This window comes from Misgurnus anguillicaudatus, chromosome 14, assembly GCF_027580225.2.
Source record: "Misgurnus anguillicaudatus chromosome 14, ASM2758022v2, whole genome shotgun sequence".
Taxonomy (NCBI): domain Eukaryota; kingdom Metazoa; phylum Chordata; class Actinopteri; order Cypriniformes; family Cobitidae; genus Misgurnus; species Misgurnus anguillicaudatus.
The window spans coordinates 7216384-7244157 of record NC_073350.2 but is presented as its reverse complement, the minus strand read 5'-3'; the positions used below and the strand labels follow the sequence as shown (position 1 = coordinate 7244157).

Below are 27774 nucleotides of genomic sequence, written 5' to 3'. Positions count from 1 at the left end.
TTTTTTCAACTATCGGCCCAGATTTGTTGACTGTCATTAACAAATGTCTTTCCGCTGGGGTTGTACCTGACAGCCTCAAACATGCCTCTGTTTCCCCTCTTCTGAAAAAATCTAATCTGAATCCTTCAATTTTGAGTAATTTTCGCCCAATTTCTAATTTACCTTTTATTTCAAAAATTTTAGAAAAAGTGGTTTTGAACCAACTTTTGCCTTTTTTAAATGCTAACAATATACATGAGAAATTTCAATCTGGTTTTAAAGCTCACCACAGCACAGAATCAGCTCTCTTAAGAGTTATGAACAACATTTTGCTCTCCACTGACACTGGGCAGTCTGTAGCTTTGGTCTTACTAGACCTCAGCTCAGCATTTGACCTGGTGGATCATAACATTTTATTAACGCGTCTTGAAGCATGTGTGGGTTTTCGGGGTATGGTCCTCCAGTGGTTTCGCTCTTATTTATCTAATAGAAGTTACTCGGTCTCCCTTGGGCACCATTCTTCTTCTGTTAAAAAGTTAAGCTCTGGTGTCCCACAGGGATCTATTCTCGGCCCGGTACTGTTCAATCTCTATATGTTACCTTTGGGTTCTATTCTATCTATACATGGAGTATCTTTTCATTTATATGCTGATGATACACAAATCTATTTGCCTATAAAGCGTGATGACAAACTTGCTTTTAAGTCTATACTAGAGTGTTTAGATGAACTGAAACTTTGGCTCGCTAGTAATTTCTTATGTCTTAATGAGAGCAAGTCTGAAATCATTTTGTTTGGTTCAAATGATCACAGCTCTCCTGATGTTGAACTTGACACTCTGTTACCTCAAAAAGCCAGTTGTGTGAGGAATCTGGGTTTTTTGCTTGATAACAGCCTTAAGCTTGATAAGCAGATAGGTGCTGTGGTAAAGTCTTGTTTCTATCATCTGCGCCTCATAGCAAAAGTTAAACCCTTTCTGACTGATAAGAACCTTGAAACTGTTATGCATGCATTTATATCGTCCCGTCTTGATTATTGCAACTCTCTGTACATTGGTGCCTCTCAGTCTTGCATTTCACGATTACAGCTTGTTCAAAATGCTGCCGCCCGGCTCCTAAAAGGAAAGCGTAAAAGCGAACACATAACACCAGTTTTAATTTCGCTTCATTGGTTACCTGTCAAGTACAGGATTGATTTTAAAGTTTTGCTTTTTGTTTATAAGTCTTTGAGGAACCAGGCACCACAGTACTTATCAGAACTTCTGCACCGGCCATCTCAGTCTAGAGCTCTTAGATCTGGACATTCTGATTTATTGTTTGTCCCTAGAACTAGGCTTAAAAACAGGGGTGATCGGTCTTTCGCGGTCATTGGTCCGAAGTTATGGAACAGTCTCCCGGCCCACATAAAAGCTGCTCAAACACTCTCTATTTTTAAATCTGCCCTGAAAACTTACTTTTTCTCGTTGGCATTTAATGTTATTTGATACTAGCTGTTGTGTTTTACCTTATTTTTCATTTTAAATTGTTTTATCTAATTTTGTTCTCGTCTCTGTAAAGCACTCTGGTCAATTTTAAATTGTTTTTAAATGTGCTATACAAATAAACTTGTATTGTATTGTATTGTATAATGTAGAGGCAGCCGGTAGTTATCGGCCATACTGTCGAGGCTTATTTCCTTTAACTACCGGCTGCCTCTACATTATCCCTTACCTGTCAGTCTTAGGTATTGCAAAAACAGAAATCAAATGCAGACATTGGTTTGAACACAACAACTTGATTGGAAAAAAAACTATTAGGGCTTATGTCACCTTGTTTACAAATTTGACAAATAAATGTTCAATAAAATAAGGTGTGTACAATTGCTTTGTTTATCATTGATAATTGATGGTCTAATATAAATTCAATTCACTTTAGTGCTGAATTTAATTTCTTTAGTTAAATAATATTCACAAAATATTATGCTGCTACATCTATTTTTGATTATATTTCCTTTTTTAATAGACTTCACTTAGGACTTCTATTGCATTGCTTATGATCTTTGATGATATACTGTACACTCTAAAAACAAACGGTGCTATATAGCACCAAAAGTGGTTCTTTGCTCGTAATCATAGAAGAACCGTTTTTAGTGCCATATAGCACCGGTGAAGCACCTGTGTAGAACCATATAGTGCTATGTAGAACCAAATGTGGTGCTATAGTGGTGCTATATGGCACCTATATGGTTCTACACAGGTGCTTCACCGGTTCTTCACCGGTGCTATATGGCACTAAAAACGGTTCTTCTATGGTTACGATTCAAATCAATAGTTTTGGTGCTATATAGCACCGTTTGTTTTTTTAGAGTGTATCTACATTTTTCAGTGGACTTCACCAATATTGACTTTTGCTTTGCTTTAGGATTTTTGATTACATCTACATAATTTAATTTGTGATAGGAAATAAATGTAATTATTAAAATCTACTAGATTTTACATCTTTCAAATGTACTAATTGTAAAAATGTTTCATTCTTAGGGAGAGAAAGGCAGACTTGTGGGCTGTGTGTGTCTCAGTTTTAACTGCTAGACTTTGAAATCATGTAGCATAATTACTGATAAATATAAATGAATAGATTTCATGTAGAACGCTAAAGTAACAGTAGGAGATAAAGCCACCAGAACCGTTTGAGCTCAAGTGACAGAGGGCGTCAGTAACATTCACAATCATGACCTTTTACAGTGAATCAGTCGCAGAAGATTCATTTTTAGGATACGTGTATGTAATTTGTTACTTCTGATGTTACATGCAATGTTTATGGTTAATCATTTAGGTAAGTGTGTCTGCTGCCTACTGTTGTAAATGCACAGGTGTATATACATGACAATAAAGTTTAATTAAATTTAAAACATACTGTATGCAGTCAGTATTTTTTCTCTAAATAAGTTGTAAAGGTTTTTTTTATTGACCAGCATCCACTAAAATGGGTTTTTACAAGCATAGCAGTTTGTATAGGAATTAAGTATATATTGTTGAATTCACATTCATTTGTATAGCGCTTTTCACAGTATACACCGTCGCAAAGCAGCTTTACTAAAAGACACAATGTATTTATACATGTTTACATTACGTATACACATAATACCCAGAAAATTAAAAATGAAAGATCAGCTTATAATCTAAATCAAATGTTATATCAACCAACATTAAAAACGATATTTTAACTGTTTCTAAATAGGTCTAAAGTGTTTATAAGTTACTGTAATAACAAAAACATAACATCATTGCATTACTGGTAAATTACTGTACAAGAAGAAATTTGTTGTATGAGTACTTAAAGAAATCTTACATTAGATTTAAGAACAAGCACATCTGATCTGATATGTTCGATAAATGTAACTCACTCACTGTTTAATATGCAGAGAAAATGTATACATTTAATAAAAAACAATTTACAAGCTTAGGACGTTTGTGTTGTGAGAACGCAGGAAGATTAAAGATGCTGAGACTAAAAATAAAGAGATTGGTAAGGCACTGTTTTAGATAAAAATTTGATAACTTGATATTAATTCAACAAAATGTTTGCGCAATCCATTTTCTTATTATAGATCAATGAGTGTGGAGGTGGCACAAGATGGAGACCTGAAAAATTTGAGCTCTGAAGCTCTCTTTGCTTTTTGATACATCTGTAGACCATGATTCATCATCAAATACATAAAAAAGTAGTCCTCTCTTAAAAAAAGCTGTCAGGAAGATGATCATAAAGTTTTGAATGCTGATGTACTTCATGCTGTCAATGCCCTCATTTATCGTTTCACATCGATGGAATAACAAAACTTTTGACACCTTAATTAAGGTGAAATATTTTACTATATTTCATATGAATAAAATTTACACAATACAAAATCTTCAAGTCTAGGGCTAAGTTAGTATGTAGCTACAGTATATATGTAGCTTAATTATTTCATTGGTGTTAACTGTTTACATATTTACATAAAGAGAAACATACTCACCACCACTTTTCCACCAATGCCCTGGCTTTTAACTGTGACACCCAACCACTGGTTGTGTTTGTTCTCTCGCTCCAGACTCACTTAAGAAAACACAATCCTGTAATTATGTTGTGCAAGTGTTGTGTACAGTTAATATCTAAACCTCTTTTTGCCTAAAATAATCACACAAACAGGAAAGTCGTCTCATCATTTATTCATTCAGTTATTGACTAAATTGACTTTACTAAATGGATTACTTTAATGATGTTTTGGCGTAATGGCAAACATCTGAGGATACATAAATGATGAGGGAATTTCTCTTTCTTTTATCCAGAATGGCCAATCTCACATTCCCGTCAATGTCCACTCGTTTACACTTCTCTTGTGTGACCGGGCAGCGATACAGGGCACCAGGGCGGCTCCCATGCAAAGGTCCTGTCCCTCGTGCCTGAGGTGCTCCCACTAATATCCTGAAAAAGAGAGATTAAAAGAGCTTCAGTTTAATCATGCTATCTGGCTTTTGACAGCCAACACCATTGCAGAGTACGTTATAGAAAATTGGAATTTTCCAAAGACAGTCAAATCGCCTCGGTTTCCTAAAGTACGTCACAAACATGTAACCAATCACATCATCACAGTTGAATGTGTGGATCAGCCTGAAACAGAAAATATAAAAACTAAATTCTTTATTATAAATGTAGTTCTAAACGTTATAGGAGGAGTCTAAACATTCAGGTCTGTCAATTTATCATTTAGAGCATATATAAGGCAACCTCCAGGTCTCTGGATTTGACTGCAATTCTTCTGGCACCCCTTCTCCTCCTTATCTCCTCCTTCAAAGTTCTCTTTCTTACTCTGTGCAGGTTGAACTTGGGCCTCAAAGCCTCAGGTTCAATCTTTCTGAAGGTTCAGGTTCAGAGATCCCTTCGAAAACAGCAAGCCAAGTTCGTTTACAATTAATCATCAAGATTGAATGCGCAGGCGAACTAGTGAAATTACAAAATTTTATAAAGGCCTAATCACCCACAGGGTCTCAAATCACACATCACGCAATAATATAATGCATAATAATAAAATAACAATGGGGAAGATCACGCGGTAACAGAGTAACACTCCCATTCGATTTTTTAGTGTCACTCAGCAATTAATCAACCAAAATTTAAGAACAATAGGTCAGTTTGTATGTGCCTACATGTACTTAAATAGTTACACAAAATGGTCTGGTGAAATAAAATCTTAATATGATTTTTAAGAAAGAAGGTGCTCGGAAATGGAGTTACAGAACTGTGTAAGCGGGACTTGATAAGAATGGCCTCTAAAGGAAAGTGATCTGCAAATCGTAATTTTTTTAAATCTAAATCATAGATGGAACAGTAACGTCCATTGCAAGATTAACAAAAATCTATTTGATGCAAAACTCATCAGTTTATTGAAAAAAGTATGAATATGATGTTTGTCAAGTAAAATAACATTTTAATAGTTCATTACATATTTGTTATTTTTTGACACAAGGTAGGCCTACCTTACAATGTACATCATCATACAAGAGTACAAGGATTTTTATTTTTCCATCTGTTTCCCCTGCATAGCCTACTTGATAAATCTTGCTTGTGTATTGTATATCAGTGGTTTCCAAACTTTTTCAACCCAACAGGTAATCTCAAGACCCATCATTTTTTAAAAATTGAAATATAGGGGACAAACATATTTGTTTCCTTTCAGTAGTTTTTGAATAAATTTATTTGAATAATATTAAAAACCTTATGGTAGGGCTGCACGATTATGGTAAAAATCATAATTGTTTAGGCGACTGTATTTGCACTGAATTGAAAAGGATATATTTGAGAAATACAATAAATTGCAAGGCTGCAAAGAACAGTTCACTACTGAAAATTGTGTAGGCTACTGAGGATTTAATTTTATTATTTTAAAGCAACACTATGTAGTTTCCATGTAAAAATGACTTACAGCTCCCCCATGTGGTTGAAAAGCACAACAGTGCCTGGTATCAGACACTCTTCTGCAGGCAGGGGGAGGGGTGGGGCTGTGTTTCCTACCCTCCACCGCCACTTTCAGAGTGTGCTTGTAGCAGCTAGGAGGCTGCTCAGGTTGCAGCAACAGTACAATTTGTCCAGTTAAAAGATGTTCTATCACTGAAATAATTTTAGAGACATTATTTAAAGGTAAAAAAACTACATAGTGTTGCTTTAATATAGTCAGTCGTAAACTAAAGTGGACCGGTCTAAGGTATGAAACTCCAGTGCTGAAAATGAGTCCCACTCCGGCCCTATCCATGAATGATGGTTGCACACAGTGTGTTATTGTGGAGACATCTCCATGGCTCTAAGGGCGCACTCACATTATCCAAACCAAACCAAACCATGCCCCAGCGCAATGTCACCCTACTCCCCCAGATGTACGCACTCACACTGTACTTTTATTGATCATAGCTCAGGCACGCTTTCGTCATTAAGATGCAATTGTTTTGAAAAAAGCAGGAAGTAAAATGATCTCTTAATACTGGAACCAATCGTAATGATAAGTCTGTGTTTTTTATTCAGAGTCGTTTGGTGCGCGATTACAGACACCCCTTTCACATATCATCATATTGCTTAGTTGATTCACGTAACCCTGCTGCGCGCATCAAAAGGTTTTTACGGAGGCCAATGAAGGTGAGTGGTCGCGAAATTAACGTCTTTACATTTTGAATTGCGCTCAGGCGCGATTGCACTCACACCACAGCCTTCCACACCTGAGCCCAAGTGAACCGCGCTTCAGTCCACCTCTTAGGGCGCACTCACATTATCCAAACCAAACCATGCCCCAGCGCAATGTCACCCCTCCCTACTCCCCCAGATGTACGCACTCACACTGTACTTTTATTGATCATAGCTCGGGCACGCTTTCGTCATTAACTCTTTCACCGCCAGCGTTTTTTTAAAAAGTTGCCAGCCAGTGCCAGCGTTTTTCATGATTTTCACCAAAGTTTAATGCCTTCCAGAAAATGTTCTTCTTTAAATATATAAACATACAATATACCAAATGAAAGAACAGACCCTCTGCTTTCAAACAAAAAAAACCGTTTCATCCTACCTGTAGTGTTTCTTTTGTAATCAGCTTTTAAATATGGGTAGGTTTCTGCAACTTTTCAAAGAGATCCCATTCAGAGCGATCTTTAAAACAGACACGGACATGCAGCCGCTTGCCATAGGGCAATACTTCCGGGTTTAAAAAGTTGCGGAAGGGCGCCACCTGGTGGATAATAGCGGTATTTCGGAAAGACAGAAAATCTCGTCATTGGCGGGGAAGCGTTTTCTCTTAATTGACGAGGTATCTCGTCAATGGCGCTGAAAGAGTTAAGATGCGATTGTTTTGAAAAAAGCAGGAAGTAAAATGATCTCTTAATACTGGAACCAATCGTAATGATAAGTCTGTGTTTTTTATTCAGAGTCGTTTGGTGCGCGATTACAGACAGCCCTCTCACATGTCATCATATTGCTTAGTTGATTCACGTAACCCTGCTGCTCAAAAGGTTTTTACGGAGGCCGATGAAGGTGAGTGGTCGTGCAACTGACGTCTTCACCTTTTGAAGCGCCCTCAGGTGCGATTGCGCTCACACCACAGACTTCCGCGCCTGAGCCCAAGTGAACCGCAATTCGGCCCACCTCTGCAACCTGGCTGCGGCGCGATTAACCAATCCGCGCGATCACACTAGTCAAACAAACCAGGCATTGGGGGTCAAACGTGCCCGAGCGCTGTTAAGTTTGGATAGTGTGAGTGCGCCCTTAACCAATCCGCGCCCGAGCGCAGTACAGAGCGATCACACTTGTCAAATGAACCAGGCTTTGGGGGTCAAACGCACCCGAGTGTGGTTTGGTTTGGATAGTGTGAGTACACCCTTAACATGACGCAGCACAAAGCAAAATGTTATTGGTTGCTTTAAGTCTCAGTGGGCGGTCCTTTGCTATTCAACCATGATTCCCAGGCCTTCAGTATGAAGGAGCCTACAATTTCATAGCTAAACAACCAAGAGGAAATAGTTACTCTATGCATCTAACCACAGCCACCAAACCCCATTCACACAGCACCTTCTTCCCTACAAATTTCCATACAATTGGCAGAAAGGCTTCTGTGTGAACACAATCAAGCTCTGTAAATGTTCTGAGATTGCTACCGTTAAGGGGACCAACTAACATTGCTGTAACATTTACGGACCGTGTCTGTGTCCCTAAAAGGCAGAAACAGTGACGTAAGGGGCGTACCATCACAACAAGAAGTTATTGTTCAACTCTTTGATGTGGGAAATGTGAATGCAGATAAACATTTATGATGAGAAATATCTACAAACTGGACCGAAGCATAAATGAGGGTCTTTAAATACGTCACATGTCTTTAGGGGATCATTACGGCATGTGTGTGAATGCATGCACAGATTCTGGAAAATCATTGGCAGTGCGACTCTTATTCAAATAACAAAACAAAAAGAGATGAGACCAATTAAAACAGCAGTGCAGTCACATCAGAAGGTTTTTGTTCTGCCTGTATAAAACAATTACAGAAACCCACGATTTCTGTAAAATCCCCCGGAAATCTACATATAAACTGTTGCTAGCACAACAATCCACAGCAGTCAGAAAATGAACTAACAAAACACTATCCTGACAGTAACAGATATGATAGTATTAGCATACTGCATTTTTAAACAAATTTAAAGTATGCAGCTACAACACCTACCGCTAATTCACAAAAAGCGATTCCACAAAAAGGGGTTGTACCACTGAATGACGCATCGCAGACACATAGCCATTCAAGTTCTTATATCCCCTATAATAAGCCCTTGATGGCACAAGAGTTGCAACTACGGTAGCTGAGCAGACCATTCTTCGGTTCTTTTTTAAATGTTTCTAGAGCCTGATGAAATCGTTACAAATATGTATTTAATACTGTAAAATGCACTTGATGTTACAGTCATTGCCCTTGCCATTCAGAATGAAAGCGAACATCCCAAATTAGACCCAATGTGCAAGCTGTCTCTTTAGTACCGCGTAGTTTATTTACATGTTGGTGCTGATTGGACTGCAGTTCTGGCACACCTACCAAAGAGAAAACATCTCAAACCCTGGTGCACGCCGTTTCCAGGAAACATGATTTTCAACCCAGAAACCATAGCAAAACATTACACACTGGTTTGAATTTGAACATGCCCCAGCCAATAAGCAAACGTGGTTATAAAGCACCAGCCAATGAGCAACCTGGATTATACATAACTCTGCTACACTTGTTAACTTGGAGACTGCTGACATCATCTTAATTTGGCAATTTGTAAAGCACATCTGATCTCTTTTGGAATTTGATTCATCTTAGAAATATCTCAATATACACCATATGCTGACTGCATCAGATGCTGAGAAGCTTATCAACGCATTTATGACCTCAAGAATAGACTACTTTAACTCATTACTCAGGGGTTGTCATGCAAATATAGTAAACAAGCTTCAGCTGGTTCAAACGCCGCTGCAAGAATGCTTACTTGATCTAAGAAGTATGATCACATAAGCGCAATTTTGGCATCTTTACACTGGCTACCAGTTGTAATGCATACATTTTAAAACTGCTAATCACCTACAAAAAATAAATGGCTCGACAACTCTGCCAGATGAGAGCAGAGCAGACAGAGAAGAGAATCATTTCCATGCTGCTTACTCCAATACTGTATGTGGCGGTATGCACCTGAATAGTCATGGTTGCCATAAAACTAACAAGGAAAACAAGACAGTACAGTGTAGTGACAGACAGAGTGACAAACAATGAAACGCAGCTACCCCCGCAGAGCTGAAAAAAGGAAGAAAAGGAATGTGGCTAATTTATATATATAAATGAATATAGCTATATATGCAAGTATAGAGTAGGAATGTAAAATAGAAAAAATATTAATATAAACTGTGTATATGATGTATATATATGCAAATGTACATTATTAATAGTATTAACAGTTAACCAGTACTAACAGTATTAACATATGTGCAAAAATGAGTGCAAATACAATAATATAGCTGCAAGCAGCAATTGAGGGGCCAAGCACCTTCAGGGCAATTAGCATCCAAAGCACAGTAAGTAACATACAACGCAGCAATCACCCAAGGGGCATTGAGCACCCCAGGTGCATCAAGCACACAAGGCGCAGCAATCACAGAGCAGAACCGCTGCAGTGCAGAGCAACAACAGCAAAACTGCAAAAATAGAACATATGTGAACTACAGACAGGTTGAGAAGAATTGGTGAGAAAGAACAAATCTTTAATAGAAGAACTAAATACATGCCCCTTGCGGGATTCCAAACCAAGAACTCAGAATCTAAAAGCATGTGATTTACTAGATGCGCCACTCAGTTGACACAGCTCAAGAGGGCAGCAGAAACAGCAGAGATATATGCCAATCACCAAAGATGCAGAACTAACAGAGCAGAAATAACAGAAATACATCTATATTGAGAATCAAAAAGCTCAAGTGAGATTGAAGACAAGAAGAACATTCTGTATAGTAATGCTATACAATGTAATATACAGTAACATTAATTTACAATGACAAATAGTCAACGTCACAGGCACGGTCAACTTTGGAGCGGTATTTCTAAGAAAGAGAACCGAATATCAAAAATCTGTTCAGTCATTTCTGTGCGGATTACTCCAAACATTATACGAGCAGAGCCTGGCATAAAATAAACAAAATTTGTAAAAGGAGTAGCGAAAAAATCATTTACCATATGCCTTACAATATCACATGAACAGAGTGTTGGAAAATGACAAACGAGGTATCGTTGCGATCGGCATAAACCAGTGAATCCAATTTCACAAAGAAAATGTATATCAGCCAAAGTATTCAGAAGTTATAAGCAGTTCTATAAGAAATGTTATAGTTTATAAACCCTTGGTGGCGCTGTACTCTGACTTCCCAGGTACCTTCAGGACGTCATGCCGAAGCTCCCTAACGATTTTTGTGTGGATATGTCAAATAGTTCAAAAGATATAACAATTTATGACAAATTTCAAAATTGCGGACAGGCGGGTGGTCAAACAATGCATACTACATATCGACAGATTCGGCATGAGACAAGGAATCTGTAGACACCAAGATCATCATTTTGACAACATTTCAGTAGTTATGGGCAAAAATAACCTTTTTCATATCTCATGACCCATAGGTGGCGCTGTCACCAAATTAAGCATGGACCCCCAGTTCATGGTCTACATGAAGTGTACCAAATGTCATTTCGATTGATCAAAGAATGACCGAGACACAGCTTCAGAACCATTTTTGTGTCAACCTCGTTAAGTCACGCATTTATTACTTTTAAACAAAGATAAAAAGCAAAATTCTGTTCAGTCAGTTCTGTGCGGTTCACTCCAAAGATTATCTGTGCCAAAATTCATAACAATTGAACCAAATTTGAAGGAGTAATAGCGAAAAAACTAAATACTGTACATTTCAAAATGGCCGCTACTGTAATGGGTGGAGTCTTACTGTATGGCATTAAAAATAATAAGCATGAGGAGAGCAACCATGTGTACTAAGTAGAATTTTCATAGATCAAATGGATCGCCAGTTATAACCATTTGAACATTGAATTTTTTAGCTGCTGGTGGTGCTATAGAGTTAGTGCTAGAGACCACATTTTTAGTCACATGACTTTTTAAGACCACCACTACAACTGTGCCAAATTTCAGCATTTTCCTACTTACGGTTCATAGGGCTGCCATAGACTCCCATGGGACGAGAATAATAATAATACTGACAATTCCAATAGGTGTCACAGCACCTTCGGTGGTTGACCCCTAATAACAAGAAATCAGAAATAACATTAACAGATGTGCAAAAATTGAGATGAGGTTACATGAGTAATATTAGCTGTTATGGACCCTGATGAGAATCACCTGGACTAAGCAGACCATACCATCCGAGTGGCAGAGCGCAATGGCAGTTGATATTCCCAAACAACAGAACGTCAAGACCATCGAGCAATTCAGAAGCATAACACTATTGAAAGTGGAGGGGAAAATCTTCTTCTTTGTGATGGCAAAAAGAATGACCACCTACCTCACAGATAACAACTACATAAATACTGGTTGTCAGAAAGCCAGGATTCCAGGTTTTCTGGCTTGTGTAGAGCATGCTTCCATGACATGGGAACATCTCCAGACCACTAAGGGGGAGAAGGAAGATCTGCAAGTCGTATGGCTAGATCTAGCTAACGCTTATGGGTCAGTGCCACACCTGCTTATAGCCTATGCTTTGGAATTCTTCTATATCCCAGACAACATCAGGACCATGATCATGAACTACTACCAGGAAATTCACATGTGCTTTGCACTGAAGAAATTCACCACTGACTGGCAACAACTGGAAGTAGGGATCACAATGGGATGCTCAATTTTTCCCCATCAACTTCATGGCAGCATTTGAGGTAATCCTGATCGAGGCAAGGCAGGTGATGGGTGGGGTCCGGGTGGTTGCAGGTCAGAGGCTCCTGCCCTTAAGGAGCTATATGGACACCATCCCCTGCCTGGTACGAACTGCCCCATGTACAGTCAGGCTGCTTAAAAAGCTGGATAAGCTGATCACCTGGGCCAGAATAAAGTTCAAGCCACAGAAATCAAGGAGTCTCTCACTGAGAAAGGGGACAGAAATGATAGAGTCACCTTCACCATCAGTGGGGAAGACATGCCCCGCATTGTGGATCAGGTCATCTGAAGCTTACACTCTAAAAACTCCTGGGTTATTTCTTCAACCCATATTCTGGGTTATTTGTGTTGGGTTAAAATTATGGGTTATTTTTTCAGAGAGTAATCATTTTCTGGGTTATAGGGCTAATATTTTGACCCAATTCCTGGGTTGTTTGGGTTTCTGGGTTATTTTTCATAAATTAACCCATGTTCTGGGTTAATGCCCCGCCCCTCGCTGTTGTTCTGGAATTTTCTCACAACAGTCGTTTGAAATAACTGTCACTTCACGGAGTTCGCGCTCGATCCGTGTTGGCTCGGTGCAACTTCGCTGTGTATTCAAGGTAAGCAATTATTTTAAGTGTCAATGTAATGTAAACTTTCTGTGTCCATGTCCCCGTTGCTTATCTAATTGTTATAATACCGGTAAAAATACGACAAGTACAGTGCAGCTAGTGATGACTTCGTACCGCGTTAAGGGGGTCGAACACCGGACGAGAAGCGTCTCGCTGTGCCGTGTATAGCATTATTCGAGGTATCCCGCGCACTTTTTCAGTTTATGGCCAGCAATATTGTTATGTTTAAGGACATTATGGAGTTAAGATATATCAGTACTGTGTTATGATTGTACTGTATAAGTTAATTAAATACAATCGTTGCTGAGTCTGCAGTCTGAACACTTTAACGTTACCTCAGAGCGTCCGTAAACTGAATGAATTTGAATATCACCTGAAAATCCAATAACATCAGCAAATTTCAATTTAAGTAGCTGATTTCTGTAAATGAATGTACATTTCAGCACATGGTGAAGTCCGTATGTACATTAACGACGATTTGAGACAAATAAGTGTAAATTTAAAACTATGTATATGGCGCTATACGCTGCAGACAGACGCGAAATGGCACCGCCGGTGTTGTGTCGAACTCAGTTCCCCCTATGTTTCCCTTTAGTGTAGTCGTGCTTTTATAGCGTTTTCATCACGTTACATTTAGAAAGATTAAAGATTTGAATTGGTTATACTAAAAAGGCATAATATCATGTATTTTATAATACAATTTATTAAATATTTCATACTTTGACAGTTTTCTATTAGGGTATTTCTTTTAAAATATAGCCTGTCTTTTTATTTTTTTTCCTTAACTGGTTGTTTTAAAAATGTAATGTTTGCATACATAATTAAATAAATATTATACATATAATATGATTCATACTGTAAAAATAATTGACTTACCATTAAGAACAATACAGATACATTACAGAAATGCACACATATACATCTCAGTAGCCATTAAAACTTTAAATATATAAATAATAAAACCTATAACGTGATAAAAACGCCATAAAAACACTACACTGAAGGGAAAAATAGGGGGAACATAGGGGGAACAGACTTCGACACAACACCGGTACACACACATACCCTGTGTCTCCAAAGGTCGTGAATCAGTATATAGTGTACACAAGTTCGGGCACTGGTAAGGACTTTAGCTCATTTGACATTGGGACACTGTTCACTTTATCCTGTGATGTGGCTGCTTAAAGGTGTTGTGATCACTCACAGCTGTTACGCATCAACAACCGGCAAAACCAACAGCTCTCTGACTAAATTTTTAAACAATACATTGTGAAAAACGCTGTCATTATCCTCTTATATATCCGTGCATAAAATTCGAGGAATATAATTACATTTTAAATATATATATTTTTAACAATTTTAAATAAATATTATTTATATCATGCGATTTTCGGTTGGAGATATTCGAAAAGGTCACGTGATTTGTGGTAAGGGAACATGGGGACCATCAATGCTCACTGGGTTTTGCGTTGCATTGAGTTAAGTTATGTTTACCAGCTGCGCCATGCTTATATTATACATTGTTCTACTGGCTGAAGTAGTGAGATTTAAACAAGCTGGTCAAGTCTTCAAATTGTTGCTAACCTCTATATTGCTATGTTTTCTCCAGGTCTTTTTAAATGGACAGCTTTGTTGCTGATAAGCTAACTGAGTGGTGGCTGTTTAAGCTGACAGAGACATTTTTGAGGTAAGCTTTTTACTCTTATTGCCCTCATATCATCTCTCTATACCTAAACATTTTTCTTTAAAGGAAAACTACATTGTTTTTCAATATTTCACTATGTTCTTACCTCAACTTAGACGAAATAATACACCCCTGTCTTTTTTTAATGTGTGCAGTACATCGTGTACAGCGTGTCGTGAAAGTGTTAGCATTTAGTCTAGCCCTATTCATTCCTTAGGATCCAAACAGGGATGAATTTAGAAGCCACCAAACACTTCCATGTTTTCCCTATTTAAAGACTGTTAAATGAGTAGTTACACCAGTAAGTATGGTGGCACAAAATAAAACGTGACAATATTTTAAGCGGATTAAAAAATGAGAACTATATTGTATGGTGGAAGAGCACTTAGTTTGCAGAACTTTGACCTCTGGTGCAGTAACATCACTCCTGTGAACTCCCCTATCTCTTTCAAAATCAGTGTGATGAGGATGTAAAAGACAGGGATGTATTATTTCGTCTAAGTTTAGGCAAGAACATAGTTAAACACTGAAAACCTTTTTCTTTACTAGGGCTTAAAGGGATAGTTCACCCAAAAATGAAAATTCTGTCATCATTTACAGGCCGTCTACAGTGTTGGGAAGAAGACAATCCGGCACTCCACTGAAGAGTCCTGGACAGCGTTCATGCACCAAATGTCTGTAAGTACAATGGACCAGTTTCTCAGCACCACTCTGAGAGAGAATATTCTTAATTCTATAACTATACTGTACATGTGAAAGAAGGGAATCCATGGGACATGTTACATGTGAAAGCAAAAGGGTGAATCCTGGTTTAAAAAAAAACCTTCATGCTCCTTGCAGTTGTATTTCAGTTTTGGGCGATGCCATCTAAGGTAGCAATCTGACTAGAAAGTGAAGTTAAAGATGTTAAGTTTTATTACTCATTTTCTTGGTCACATTCATGACCCACTCAAAATAAACACAACATTTTGCTTCCTTGTACAGTTAGTATAAGCATTATAACACAAACTGATAGTCTATTATCTTGCTTACAATTCACTTTCTACACAATATTCACTTTCTATCTCTCTGTCTCTGTCTGTTTTAGGTTGGAACAAATATGGTGGAATACAGTGGCGGCTCGTGACTGCTCATCCGAGGATGCGCTAATTCAAAATGAGTGTTCAGATTGTCACGTGTGTGGTTTCCTTTTCCAAAATATGTGTCCTGCGTGTCGAGAGATCAAAACTGTTTATGATAAAAGAGACACTCATGTTCACAAAATACACACTAGACAATTTCTTAACAGTAAACTCTGATTACGCATGAGATTATGCCAGTATCTGGCACGCGCAATCATCTCTTTTATCATAAACCCTTTAGACGCGTCTGCTGCAGGCACTTGTTTTGGCATGACACGTGATGCACACAGGATCTCTCAAAGCGCAGAACACATATTTGGAAATAACGAACCACACACATGACGGGCTACATACATGTTGTGACGAACTTCGCATCGAGCGCCCTCAAAAAATAAGTCACCGGCCCCCACTGGTGGAATACCTTCAGCAATCGATGCCATTCCCCTCTGGGAGATCTTAAGCTGCAGTAAAAGACACAACCAATGTTTGAAGACTTAAAGCCTCAAGTTCAATTTAGTTATTGAATGTTGTCAAATGTTTGAGAGAGAATGTTTGAGAGTTGTTTATTTTTCTATTTTTCCTTTCTAATGTTATTACAGTGTGACCTAAAATAAATAGGTCAAAGTGTGTGTTTTTTATATAGAATTTAATTGAATGCAATAAAAATGTAAAACTGATTGAAGTGTGTAAGTGCCTGGATTTTTCTTTTCTGAAATAAGGCATAGTGGCATAGTTACACAATTTAGGTTATCTATGACCTTTGGTTAAAAGGATCTACTAATTTCTGGGTTATTTCAACCCAGATATTGGGGTCTTTCTTTTGACCCAGAAGTTGGGTTATATTAACTACAATGTTGGGTTATTTTAACCCAGAAGTTGGGTCAGGTATTTAACCCAGAAGTTGGGTCAAAAAGAATAACCCATTTTTCTGGGTTGAAATAACCCAGAAATTAGTTGGTCCCTTTTTAACCCAGGAGTTGGGTCAAAAATAACCCATAATGGGTTGTTTTTGACCCAGGAGTTTTTAGTGTGTAGGAAGACTTCATACATCTGGTGCCTCATTTATAAAATGTTGCGTAGAAACCATCCTACATTTGATCTTATGATCTTTTATGAAAAATGCGTACATGTGATTTAAAGAATGAACATACGCACAGAAAACACACATACCCCTTTCTTTCACATGTAAAATCTATAAATCGCAAAAAATCTTGAACTTGTGCACAGCTGAGCAGTTTCAGATCTCCGGCTTTAAATGATGCATAATTAATGTTATTGACATATAAAAGAGTGTCTGTCAATGTTTAAATTCTTTACAAGCAGCAAGAATGGCTTATATTAAAAAAACCTGCAGCAATCGGACAAGCAAAAGTGTGAATGTCTGCTCAGACCCTGACGTGGTGCTAAGCGCTTTTCCATGTCAAAGACAGTTTTATGTAAATATGGACTATGCCGCACATTTTATAAATGAGGCTCCTGGTCTTTCAGATAAAAATATAGGAAATTCATCCTTCGGCAGTTGTTAGTAGGCCTGTTCCAAAATTGACGCTAGCCAGCCACCTGGAAATTACAAGGTGTGGTGTTATCACTTTACCTTGTACCCAAGGGTTATGTGGCCTCTGAAGCTGTGCGAAGTTACCTCAACAGCAGCAAGCTTGATGGAGGCAAAAGACAATTCCTTCGCAAATGGCTCGGCCTACCACGGTGCTTTTCCACTGCTGGTCTTTATGAATGGAATACACTCCAGCTACCCCTAAAATCCATTACCTTGGACTATAGACAGGAGAAGGCAAGGCTGGTGATGGAATTAAGGGACACATCCGAAAGGACAGTGGCTGATGCAAATGTCAGATTCGAGATTGGAAGGAAATTGAGGGCTAAGAAGGAGGTGTAGAAGGTGATGGGAAGATTGCAACATCAACAAATTGTGGGCATGGTCCAAACAGGGTGGGCAAGTAGGAAGGAGAGGAAGGACATAGTTGTAGCAGAGGTCACCAGGATTGAGCAGGAAGAGCTCAGAGTAAGATCCATAACACAGGGGCAACAGGGAGCGTTGGACAACTAGGGAAGGCATCGCAAGCCAAGCAATCAGCTGGGCAAAGTTCTGGAAGGCCACAGACTGCTCAGTTTTCTCATTAAGGCAACATACAACACCCTCCTGAGCCCAAAAACTGCAATGGCTTGGAACATAGCAATCAAAGTCCATTGGAGAGACAGTTCAGGATCCACTTCCCTGCAATGCATACCAGCAAGAGACCACCTAGAAGTAGATCTGGGAAAGCAACTCCAATTCCAACAGGAGATAATGCAGCACCACATTAAGACCAGGGGCCTCATTTATAAAATGCTGCGTAAAAACCATCCTAAATTTGATCTTACGATCATTTAACAAAAATGCGTACGTGTGATTCATAAACCAAACGTATGCGCAGAAAACGCGCGTACCCCTTTCAAATCTATAAATCGCAAATGAACTTAAACTTGTGCGCACAGCCGAGCAGTTTCAGATCTCCGCCTTTAAACGATGCGTAATTAATGTTAGATATATAAAAAAGCGCTTGTCAAGGTTTAAACCCAATTTCAAACAGCAAGAATGGCTTATATTTCCAAAAACCTGCAGCAATCAGACAAGCAAAATGCGTACGTCTGCTCAGACCCGGACGTGGCGCTAAGCACTTTTCCACGTCAAAGACGGTTTTTATAAATATGGACTTTGCCGTGGATTTTTGCCTACGCACACTTTACGATCAAATATGTGCGTACGCACGCTTTATAAATGAGGCCCCAGATCTGGTCTGTAGCTGTGAAGTCAGTGAAACTAATCGAGCTGACAGTGCTGTGAAAGGAGGGACTGGATGCTGCATATGAGTGAAAGTAGGCGGAGTATGCAGACTTGGAGTGTAGAGAAAGCGGATGGAGTGTGAGATCATTAACAGGCCTGCTTAAGGAGCTTGGACTATGGGGAGCCACACTTACCACATCCATCAAAGAGCTCTCTGAGGAAGTGGAAAAGGCAAGCCACTGGCTCTTGCTGAAATGACGAGACAAGGCTTGGGGAGTAGCAACTATATAGGTTTCCGGTAGGGGTTGTCAGGGAGATGTCCCTGTACACTGCTCCGCCACCAGAAGATGTTCTGGGATAAGGGGCGAAACGTTAATGGTCCCCAGCCGAAGACCCTGCAGCAAAGCCATGTGGTATGCGGTTAGGTTTAGGCCTGCCTCAGGGAAGAGGATGCCCCTGCCATGTATATGTAACCTTTGGTTAAAGGTATTAGGAATAAAAAAGGAACCAACTATGCCACCTGGGTTATTTATTTACCCAGGAAAATAGATTAAACCAAAAAAAGTTACAAAAGTATTAAGGACCCTGCTGGTTCGGATGGGATTAAAGACGAAGACTTGACTTTAAATAGTACACATGTATTTCACAGAAAATGCTTAAAAATATTTTTTTAAAAACCATTTACCGCTTACCAGTTATTTACCTACAATTGGAGAAACTAGATTAAATTTACTTTTTAACAGAAGGGACAAACCACACAGCAAATCAGTGCATAATTCTTAAAAGCAGTGATAAACCAAAAATAAACCAAAAACAAAACCAAAATACACAAATATAATCAATTCTTCTGTTTAAGTCTCAAAAATCACAGCTCAGATAAAAACATGTTGAAATAGTTATATAAATGGTACATATACTTATATACACACGTAAAGAAAGAAAAACACAGGACAGCAAAATACAGATAACTCCCGATTACTGATCAGCAACTAATAAAATAAAAAAAAACAGACGACTCACCAGGGGAAAGCAACAGGAAAGTATAAGCAAAAAGACCTTTTCTAGCTACACAGCCTAGGAAAGGAATCAAAGTGCCCCACTCAACTGTGCTTTTTGTAAAGCCACGAACACGCCGAAATAATTACGTGGCACAGGTGTGCTCAATGTCAAAGTGCAACTTCGCAGCAGCGAGTGTGTCTTCGGATTTAAAATTCACCTATTATTTATGCATGTCTATTTGTCTTTATTTTAAGGACATTCAACTGGTCACATAAGAAAATAAGCTCTGTGTTTAACAAAGGTTTATGACACCTTCACGTTTTACAATCTTCACAAATGAACACCACTTTATGAAGTTTTAAGTGTAAATGTGTTTACTAGAAAAACGTACGGAATAATTGTGGCGCGACGCGATGCAAATAATTGTGTGCATTATTTTCAAATAATTCAAAGGACCAGATTAAATTATTTTTCTTATACCACGGTCACCACAGACATTGCTCTCGTGGTTATTATAAGACATTTGATAGGTTAGGTGTGCGTTTTACAGAAAAATAATAAACACAACTTTTCTCAACCAATCAGAATACAGCATTCAAGAGCCCAGTGGAATAAAAAAATTATTTAGACTTCAAAATTCATAAAAGTTGTGTTAATCTTTGAAGATTAATTGGTTGGACGAAATCTGTAAGTTTCATAAAGTTTTGTTAAACACAGAGCTTATTTTTTGAGATAATCCAAAAGTCTATGGAAAAAATGAATGGCCTTCCTGGCAAGGAAACCAGTGTCAAACTAACTTCTGGGCTGGCCTACAAAAATACATCATCCCTGTGGGACTCTATTGTACGCATAGGTCGCGCACAGGAAAATGTAGTATGCAGCCCGGGAGATGCATTATATTTTGTAGCTATGTGCATGCGTCGAACGTCTGTTTAGAAGTACGAGTCAAATAAACTATACTTTACAAGGTTGTGCATTTGACCATGCACATACGTTCATGTACAGATAAAAAACAGACTACACACAGCAAGATCCCCAGTGTTAAATTGACACTGCTCGGTGTTTGTATGGTCCACACCAACATTGGTGTTGAAAAAACACTGGGTCAGTGTTGAAGTTGGTGGGATGATGAGGTGATTGAGTCATTGGTGGTGAACACCTGCTGGTCATTCCGTGTCAAATCAACTAAATTTTTGCATTTTTTTGTTGACTCTTTTTCTGGAGAAAGTAATACTAAAATTAGGAAGAAAGCCAAAATATTAAATGCAAAAGATGAAATCCCCATAGTTAAATGAACACTATCATCATCTCTTTTAGAAAAATAAAATTACAACTTGCTTGCAGAGTTACATGGATAAGTTTAACTTCTAAAGAACTGCTGTAAATCTGGTTAATAAAGTTAGTCACCATTGTGCCGATTAGTGTTTCCTTTAGTTGGGTACTTGGGTCTTAAAGTTTAGTGTTAGTCGTCTTCTGCTCATTGTGGCAGTGTGTTTATAAAACTATTAGAGCAGAGGAAGATGAGAGAAATGAAGTCTATAACTGTTACTATGTTAATTATTATGAAAACATAAGTGTTGTGATTCAATGATCTCATAAACAAGAAACGCTGTTCTACCAACCCTGTGAAGCTCCCATGAAATCCAACAGTGCTAATAAAATCCACAAACCCTGAAGAGTTAAATATTATTTACCCAAATCTAATCTGTGGTGTTACTCAGACACACTGAGACATCAACAATCAGCCTATAAAACACTATCATGGTGACAATCAACAACAAAGCTTCATGCCGCAATGCATGCTGGGTAACATGATTGTATAAAACTCATTCAGAATTCCCATCATGCATTGCAATATGACAAAAATTGTGCAACTTTCTTACCATTAAATGTGACAGAATGATTGAACGGAGTATTAATCCTTTTTCTGTGATGTGACATGTAGACAATTTTTTTTGTTTGGGTCTGTAATGCCTTCCTAAAAACCTCTCTCAGATTGCTCTATGAGGGTGGGGGATTTTAAACAAGTGGTTTTGCACCTATTTGGCTCCCCCTACTGGCTTAACTTGCAATCTCATTACTGATTGGCTGACTTTGCTGCCACTCAAAAAATGTAGCCAATTTTGGTTTTTCATTTTCTGTCCCCTTTAACTGTCACCATCATTGAGATTTGTATCAGAAGTCATGATGTATCTTTTAAGCAAAAAAAAATAAATAAATGAATAAAAACTAAAGCATTACGGCAGTCTTTTTCAATACAGTGTCATTTGCTTAGCGCTTTTTTATATTATCTTCATAATTAATATGTGATCAAATGTATTAATGATTTGTAGGGTAGAATAATAAAAGAACAATCATAGATGGTCTGGAAGGTTTTCCCTCTACATTAAGCAACAAACAATTGATCTTATTAAAACACTGATTGCTAAAAGAGGAGTGCTAGATCAGTGAAGGTCAAGGGAACTAAAGGAAACATTAATCACAATAATGGTGAACCCAAAACAAACACAAACTTAAGATTTAATGTGATACATTTGTGATAAGTGTCTATTTGACTGACTTAATTACGTGTGTAGATGCTGGAATACTTGAGTATTTTGTTCTGTCAGCAGTTTAGAAGTTAAACTTATCCATTTAGAACATAACTCTGCAAGTTATCATTTAATTTTTCAAACTGAGAGGCAAACGTGAAAGAGTGCAGCTTTTGGAGGCATACACCCAACAGTATTCATATTGCATTCTTTTTCTTTATCATTTTAGTATTATTTTCTCCAGAAAAGTCATCAAAATAAATATTTAGAGACAGGAAAATTCACAAAATGTGTTTGATTTGACACGGAATGACCAGCAGGTGTTCACCATTATTGTCTTAATCATCACTTCATTATGTTATTAACCTTAACACTGATTCAGTGTTATATTTTTAACACCAGCCTTTTTTAACACCGATCTTGGTGTGGATTATATAAACACCAAATAGTGTTGATTTTGCTGTGTACAGACTATACTATGCTTTATGGTAAGATCAAATGTTTTGTGAATATGTACCCTGATCTTTATCAAACTGGTTCTGGTGATGTCTCATGGGTAAAATTCATGACATCATGAGGCAAAAATCTGCATGCTGCCATATAGAAAAATGGTTTCTGTATATATGCTGATTATATGCTGATGGGTAGCAGTGCAAAAGAAAATGCAAGATGTTTAAACACAGAATGTGATGAAGCCAGTCTTGCCAATAGTTTTGTATGATGGCGCCTGGAGACGGTACAAGCCCTCTGAAAACTTCTGGGAACTCATTAGCATAATAAAGACTCAATGTGAACAGCATCTACATGAAGAACAATGAGCGTGTCCTCGCTCTGCTCCTTCTTTTCTATATATCATTCAACTGTACTCTTCTTATCATTTCATGCATTCTTGCTTTCATTTAGTAAAGGCTGCTGGGGAATAAAAAACCCATCATGCAGATGCATCGTAAAGTGTAAGCATTTTTCTCAGGCAAGAGGATTTTGTGATTTTGCTCACAGCTGTGGTTGTGTTATTGGAAGTCATAACATTGTTGATTTTTCTTGCACCAATGGTTTGACATTTATATTTATATATTTAACAGACACCTTTATCAGTTAACAATCTATAAGCAATAAAGGGGGTTTAAAGGGGGTCACCTGTTGCCCATGGGCATCATGTTGAGGTCTTAATGAGCCTATGCAAATAACGTAGCATTTAACATTTTGAAAGCCTTGAAAGCTGACAATAATCACAGGATTCACTGTTAAAAGTAGGAATAGTATTCCATGAAAGAGGAGAGTTTTATATTATTATTATCACAAGGGTTCTTAGGGAAGTGTGTCTGATGTAACAGCTGTGTTTATTTCCAGTTGTTGTTTCTTAAAGGTTGTGATGGCCTCTGCAGCTCAGGTGGATGCTGGCACTTCATTCTGTCAGAATTTAATTCAACTGGGGACACACAGAGACAACCTGTGGTGTCATTGCGGTTATTTTGCTGTGCTCCCAATCGTGTCGGAGCCTCCCTGATCCCAAATTGTAAACATTAGACATGTTTGATAGACGACGTGGTTGGGTTGGGTTTGTTTTAGACACAGACTATAACAGGCAGCAGATCTCAGATGAGTATAAATAGAGGACAGGCACAGTAACAGCACCACATGACTTCCTTATACAAACTCAATCAATTCTGTCCATAATGCATTCACACTAACAGAACGTGCACAAACCGCAGTCATTTCTACTCTATAGACACCTCTGTGATAAAAGAGATGAAGACCTTTTCAATGTTTCCCATCTGACTAACATACTTTGGTATTTCCTGTATAAGATCCAGTGGATCCTTTATCAAACACAACACTTTAGGCTTTACAACCTTTCAGTAATCTGAAACATTCAGAATTGAGAAAGCCATGAGTCATGGAGATTGGGTTTACGTCTGGCTCAACAACGACTTACATTTCACCTTTAGGGATCAGTACATCAGCTGAGAAATGTATAAAGTACTGCTGGTATTAATTCATCAGGTAAGCGTTTGGCATTGTGTACAATGGGTTGTTCCTCATTTGTATGAATCATATCATTCACAATGACGTCGGTCAGGCATCAAACGTGATGACTTTTAACAGTCAGTCTCTTGCTAAAAAGGCATCTCGTAACCTTATAGCTCCCTGACACAAACATACACAAGCTCTTTTTAGATGCTGGCGACAGACAGGCACCGCTTTACTGTAAGTCACTGTAATATAGCAGCAGATGAAGACGCTCGTATACACGTAAGGCTACAGTTAAGTGAGTATGAATGACCTGTTAGTCTTGATGAAGTCTTGTTTGGGTTCAGGGTCATGAGCAGTTGTGTTCTTGTGTTCATTAACAAATACTGTACATTTTTATGAGTCTTTGTTATGTTTGTACAGAGCGGAGAGTCACAAATAAAGTTATATTCACTCTCGGTTTATTTGAAACATACTAGTTGCTCTTAAACAAAAACGTTTGCTTCAACACGAGTCAGTACTATTGAGTCTACAGAAGCTTGATCTCTATGTGAATTTTATGATTTATTTTTGTTTATGAAGGCTGATGTGTTTGTCCACTAAGCAACTCCATAAAGGACAAATTAAAGCCAAACAATTTCATATACACTGCAAAAAATTATTTTCAAGAAAAAAATTCTTAGTATTTTTGTTTTGTTTTCAGTATAAATATCTAAAAATTATTAAATTAAAATGCTTTTTCTTTATGAGCAAAAAGACCCAAGAAAATAAGTCTAGTTTTTAGAGCAAAAATATCAAATTTAAGTGATTTTGTGCATAAACAAGCAAAAAAATCTACCAATGGGGTAAGCAAAAAAATCTTGTAAATTTTTCTTACACACTAAATTCAATAAAATTCAAGAATAATTTGCTTGATTTGAGAGATTTTTTTTTTTTTTTTTGCTTGTTTTATGCACAAAATCACTGGTTTAAAAACTAGACTTATTTTCTTGGGTCGTTTTGCTCATCAAGAAAAAGCATCTCAATTTAAGAATCTGTAGATATTTCCGCCGAAAACGCCACAAATACTAATAATTTTTTTTTTTCTTGAAAATCATTTTTTGCAGTGTAATGTACAACACTGCAAAAAATGACTTTCTTACTTAGTATTTTTGTCTTGTTTTCAGTACAAATATACAAAAATCAAGATGCATTTTCTTGATGAGCAAACTAACCTAAAAAAAAGTTTTAGGCAAAAAATCAAAGTTATGTGAATTTGTGCTTAAAACAAGCAAAAAAAAAAAAAATCTGCCAATGAGGTAAAAAAAATCTTGATTCTAGTGTTTAAGGAAAAGGTAAACTTATTTTTTCTTGTCCCACTGGCAGAATATTTTGCTTGTTTCAAGCACAAATTTACTTATATTAAAAAAATTGTCTAAAAACTAGACTTATATTCTTAGGTCTTTTTCTTCATAAAGACAATGCATTTTGATTTAAGAAATTTTAAATATTTGCACTTAAAACAAGAAAAAAATATTAAGTAAGAAATTACATTTTTTGCAGTGAAATCAATTACCATTATTGTTGATATTATCACATATTCACTCCCATACAACCCTCTCCATGGTCCGTTCTTAAATATTTATGTTCGTGCATCAGATGTTCAATGCAACTGCCACAATGCTACACAGTAGGTTGGTGTAGATGGTCACCAGGTTAGTGATGTGTGCTTGCTTATCTTCAGTTATACATTTTCAGTCCAATATGAACAAGCTACATAAACATACATTCATGTCTGTAGCATGAAGGTGTCAAATCAATAATAACTCTTTATTATTTCAATAGTAATAGTGACAATAGTGCTCACACCTTACACACGATCACTTCATACACAAACGTGTCTTTCAGAAGATAAAATTCCCTTTGATGTCTCAAACCTGCTGTGTCACTCGGTGAACATCATCCAGCACATGAACAGATTCCTGACATTGATTTAAGAGCCTTTGACCAAACACACACAGCTACACTACATTACAATTACTGTAAACCATCCACTCATTTATCAGATCTTATAGCAGATGACCGTTGATGTTCAGCCTCACAGTTTCATTCGCTGCCTTTTGTCCACTCTATGAGAGCCGCATGAATCATTCACATGTATTGATACTCACCAGCTGTGAGGTTCAGGTGTAAGCTGCTTGTGTAAAGCCAAAGAAAAGCCAAAGAAACTTCCATTCTCTCCCTCTTTGATAATGGGATCTGTGGTGTCCAGATTAAATGTTGAGATGTGAGAGAAGAGAGACAGCAGCAGGATCCAGCCCAGCGCACTCTTACCACAACACCACCGAGACATGACAAACTTCAGCTGTCCAACACAACAACACAGTCCTGGACCAAACAGTCCTACTAATAATCTCTTATTCAGTTTGTGTCTCTCACTCGCCTCCACTTAATGTTGCTCTGTATGAGAATGTGTGAGCGAGCCTGTCGAGAAAGATTCAAGACCACAAGTGCAATGCCACCCCTGTGACACACACACACACACACACACACACACACAGAGGAGCTGTGAATAGAGTTCCCTCGCCACCCCCCCCGCCCGTCCCGTCCTCAGCTGACTTCATCACTCATGCCACGCTGATCAGTAGGGTTAGAAATGTGATCTCCAGTCTGTAAAAACCCAGCTCAAGTCTTTTTTTATTATTCACTGTTTTATACATAAACTCATCCTATGTCATGTAAAGAATATTCTGTAAAAATATCATCTTGATATATTTTATATTGACTGAGTAAAAACATGAGAAAGATTGAAATCAATGAGTACAATTAAACTTTGATGTTCCTCATCTAATTATTACATTTTGAGATTTTAATCTGGATAACACAGACAACATCACAAATATTACTAAAAAGATAGACACATATCATTCATTGATCAATCAAAGCAAGCACAAACACATCATGAAGTTCACTTATACACTGCAAAAAATTATTTTAAGTGTAGTTTTTAGACCAAAAATATCAAATGTAAGTGATTTTGTGCATAAAAGATGCAAAACAAAATCTGCCAATGAAGCAAAAAAATCTCGAAAATTTTTCTTAAACACTATATTCAAGAAAAATTCAAGAAAAATTAGCTTACCCTATTGGCAATGGAAACAAACATTTTCATCAAATGGCCTTACTGATATGTAATTCAGACTGATATTTTATTCTTTAATAAAGCACAAACATAGAGAAGAATTTATAAGAAAGTTTATGTTACATTGACGGTTTTATACTGAATTGTGTGGCATTTTATAATGGACAAAGAGCAGCATAAAAGTCCATAGAAATAATTTTTAAGTCTGATAGCTTTTTGTGTAAACAGACCCAAATTTTAAGATTGAAAATATAACTAAATATAACTCAAAGCTCATGAAATAATAAAAGAACAAAGAGAGACGGTAAAGATACTTTGGCGTCATAAATATGTCTGAGCCGGTCGTCATTGTTGCAATATTTGGGCACAGCTGTTTTTAATGGACTCTCCGTGGCCTTATGCAACTGTCAGTCAACATCTTCAGCCAGCTTCCTGGCAAGGACCTGAGAAATGTTTCCACTTTATTTTTAGATTCTAGGCACGAGAATAGCATGCATTTGTTTAGTAGTGACACAAATAGATGTTTATTATTGCCCACAGCCCATTT

General features: G+C 37.6%; 1 protein-coding gene and 1 long non-coding RNA gene across 4 annotated transcripts in view; one reads left to right on the top strand and one right to left on the bottom strand.

Annotated features, from left to right (window-relative positions):
- itga7 (integrin, alpha 7) overlaps positions 1-26627 on the bottom strand; it is a 62495-nt gene extending 35868 nt beyond the window's left edge. For all 3 annotated transcript variants that reach the window (XM_073875796.1, XM_073875797.1, XM_073875798.1), the window contains exons 1-3: positions 26257-26627; positions 4296-4416; positions 3968-4048 (exon numbers count right to left, since the gene is read on the bottom strand). In XM_073875796.1, the coding sequence (XP_073731897.1) occupies positions 3968-4048; positions 4296-4416; positions 26257-26438 (384 nt within the window). In that variant the 5' untranslated portion in view covers positions 26439-26627. The remainder of the gene's footprint in view (positions 1-3967; positions 4049-4295; positions 4417-26256) is intronic.
- LOC129440519 (uncharacterized) lies at positions 14393-16500 on the top strand. The gene is made up of 3 exons (XR_012373132.1): positions 14393-14705; positions 15303-15380; positions 15790-16500. It is a non-coding gene; the product is annotated as an uncharacterized lncRNA (long non-coding RNA).
- Positions 26628-27774: the final 1147 nt, after the last annotated feature.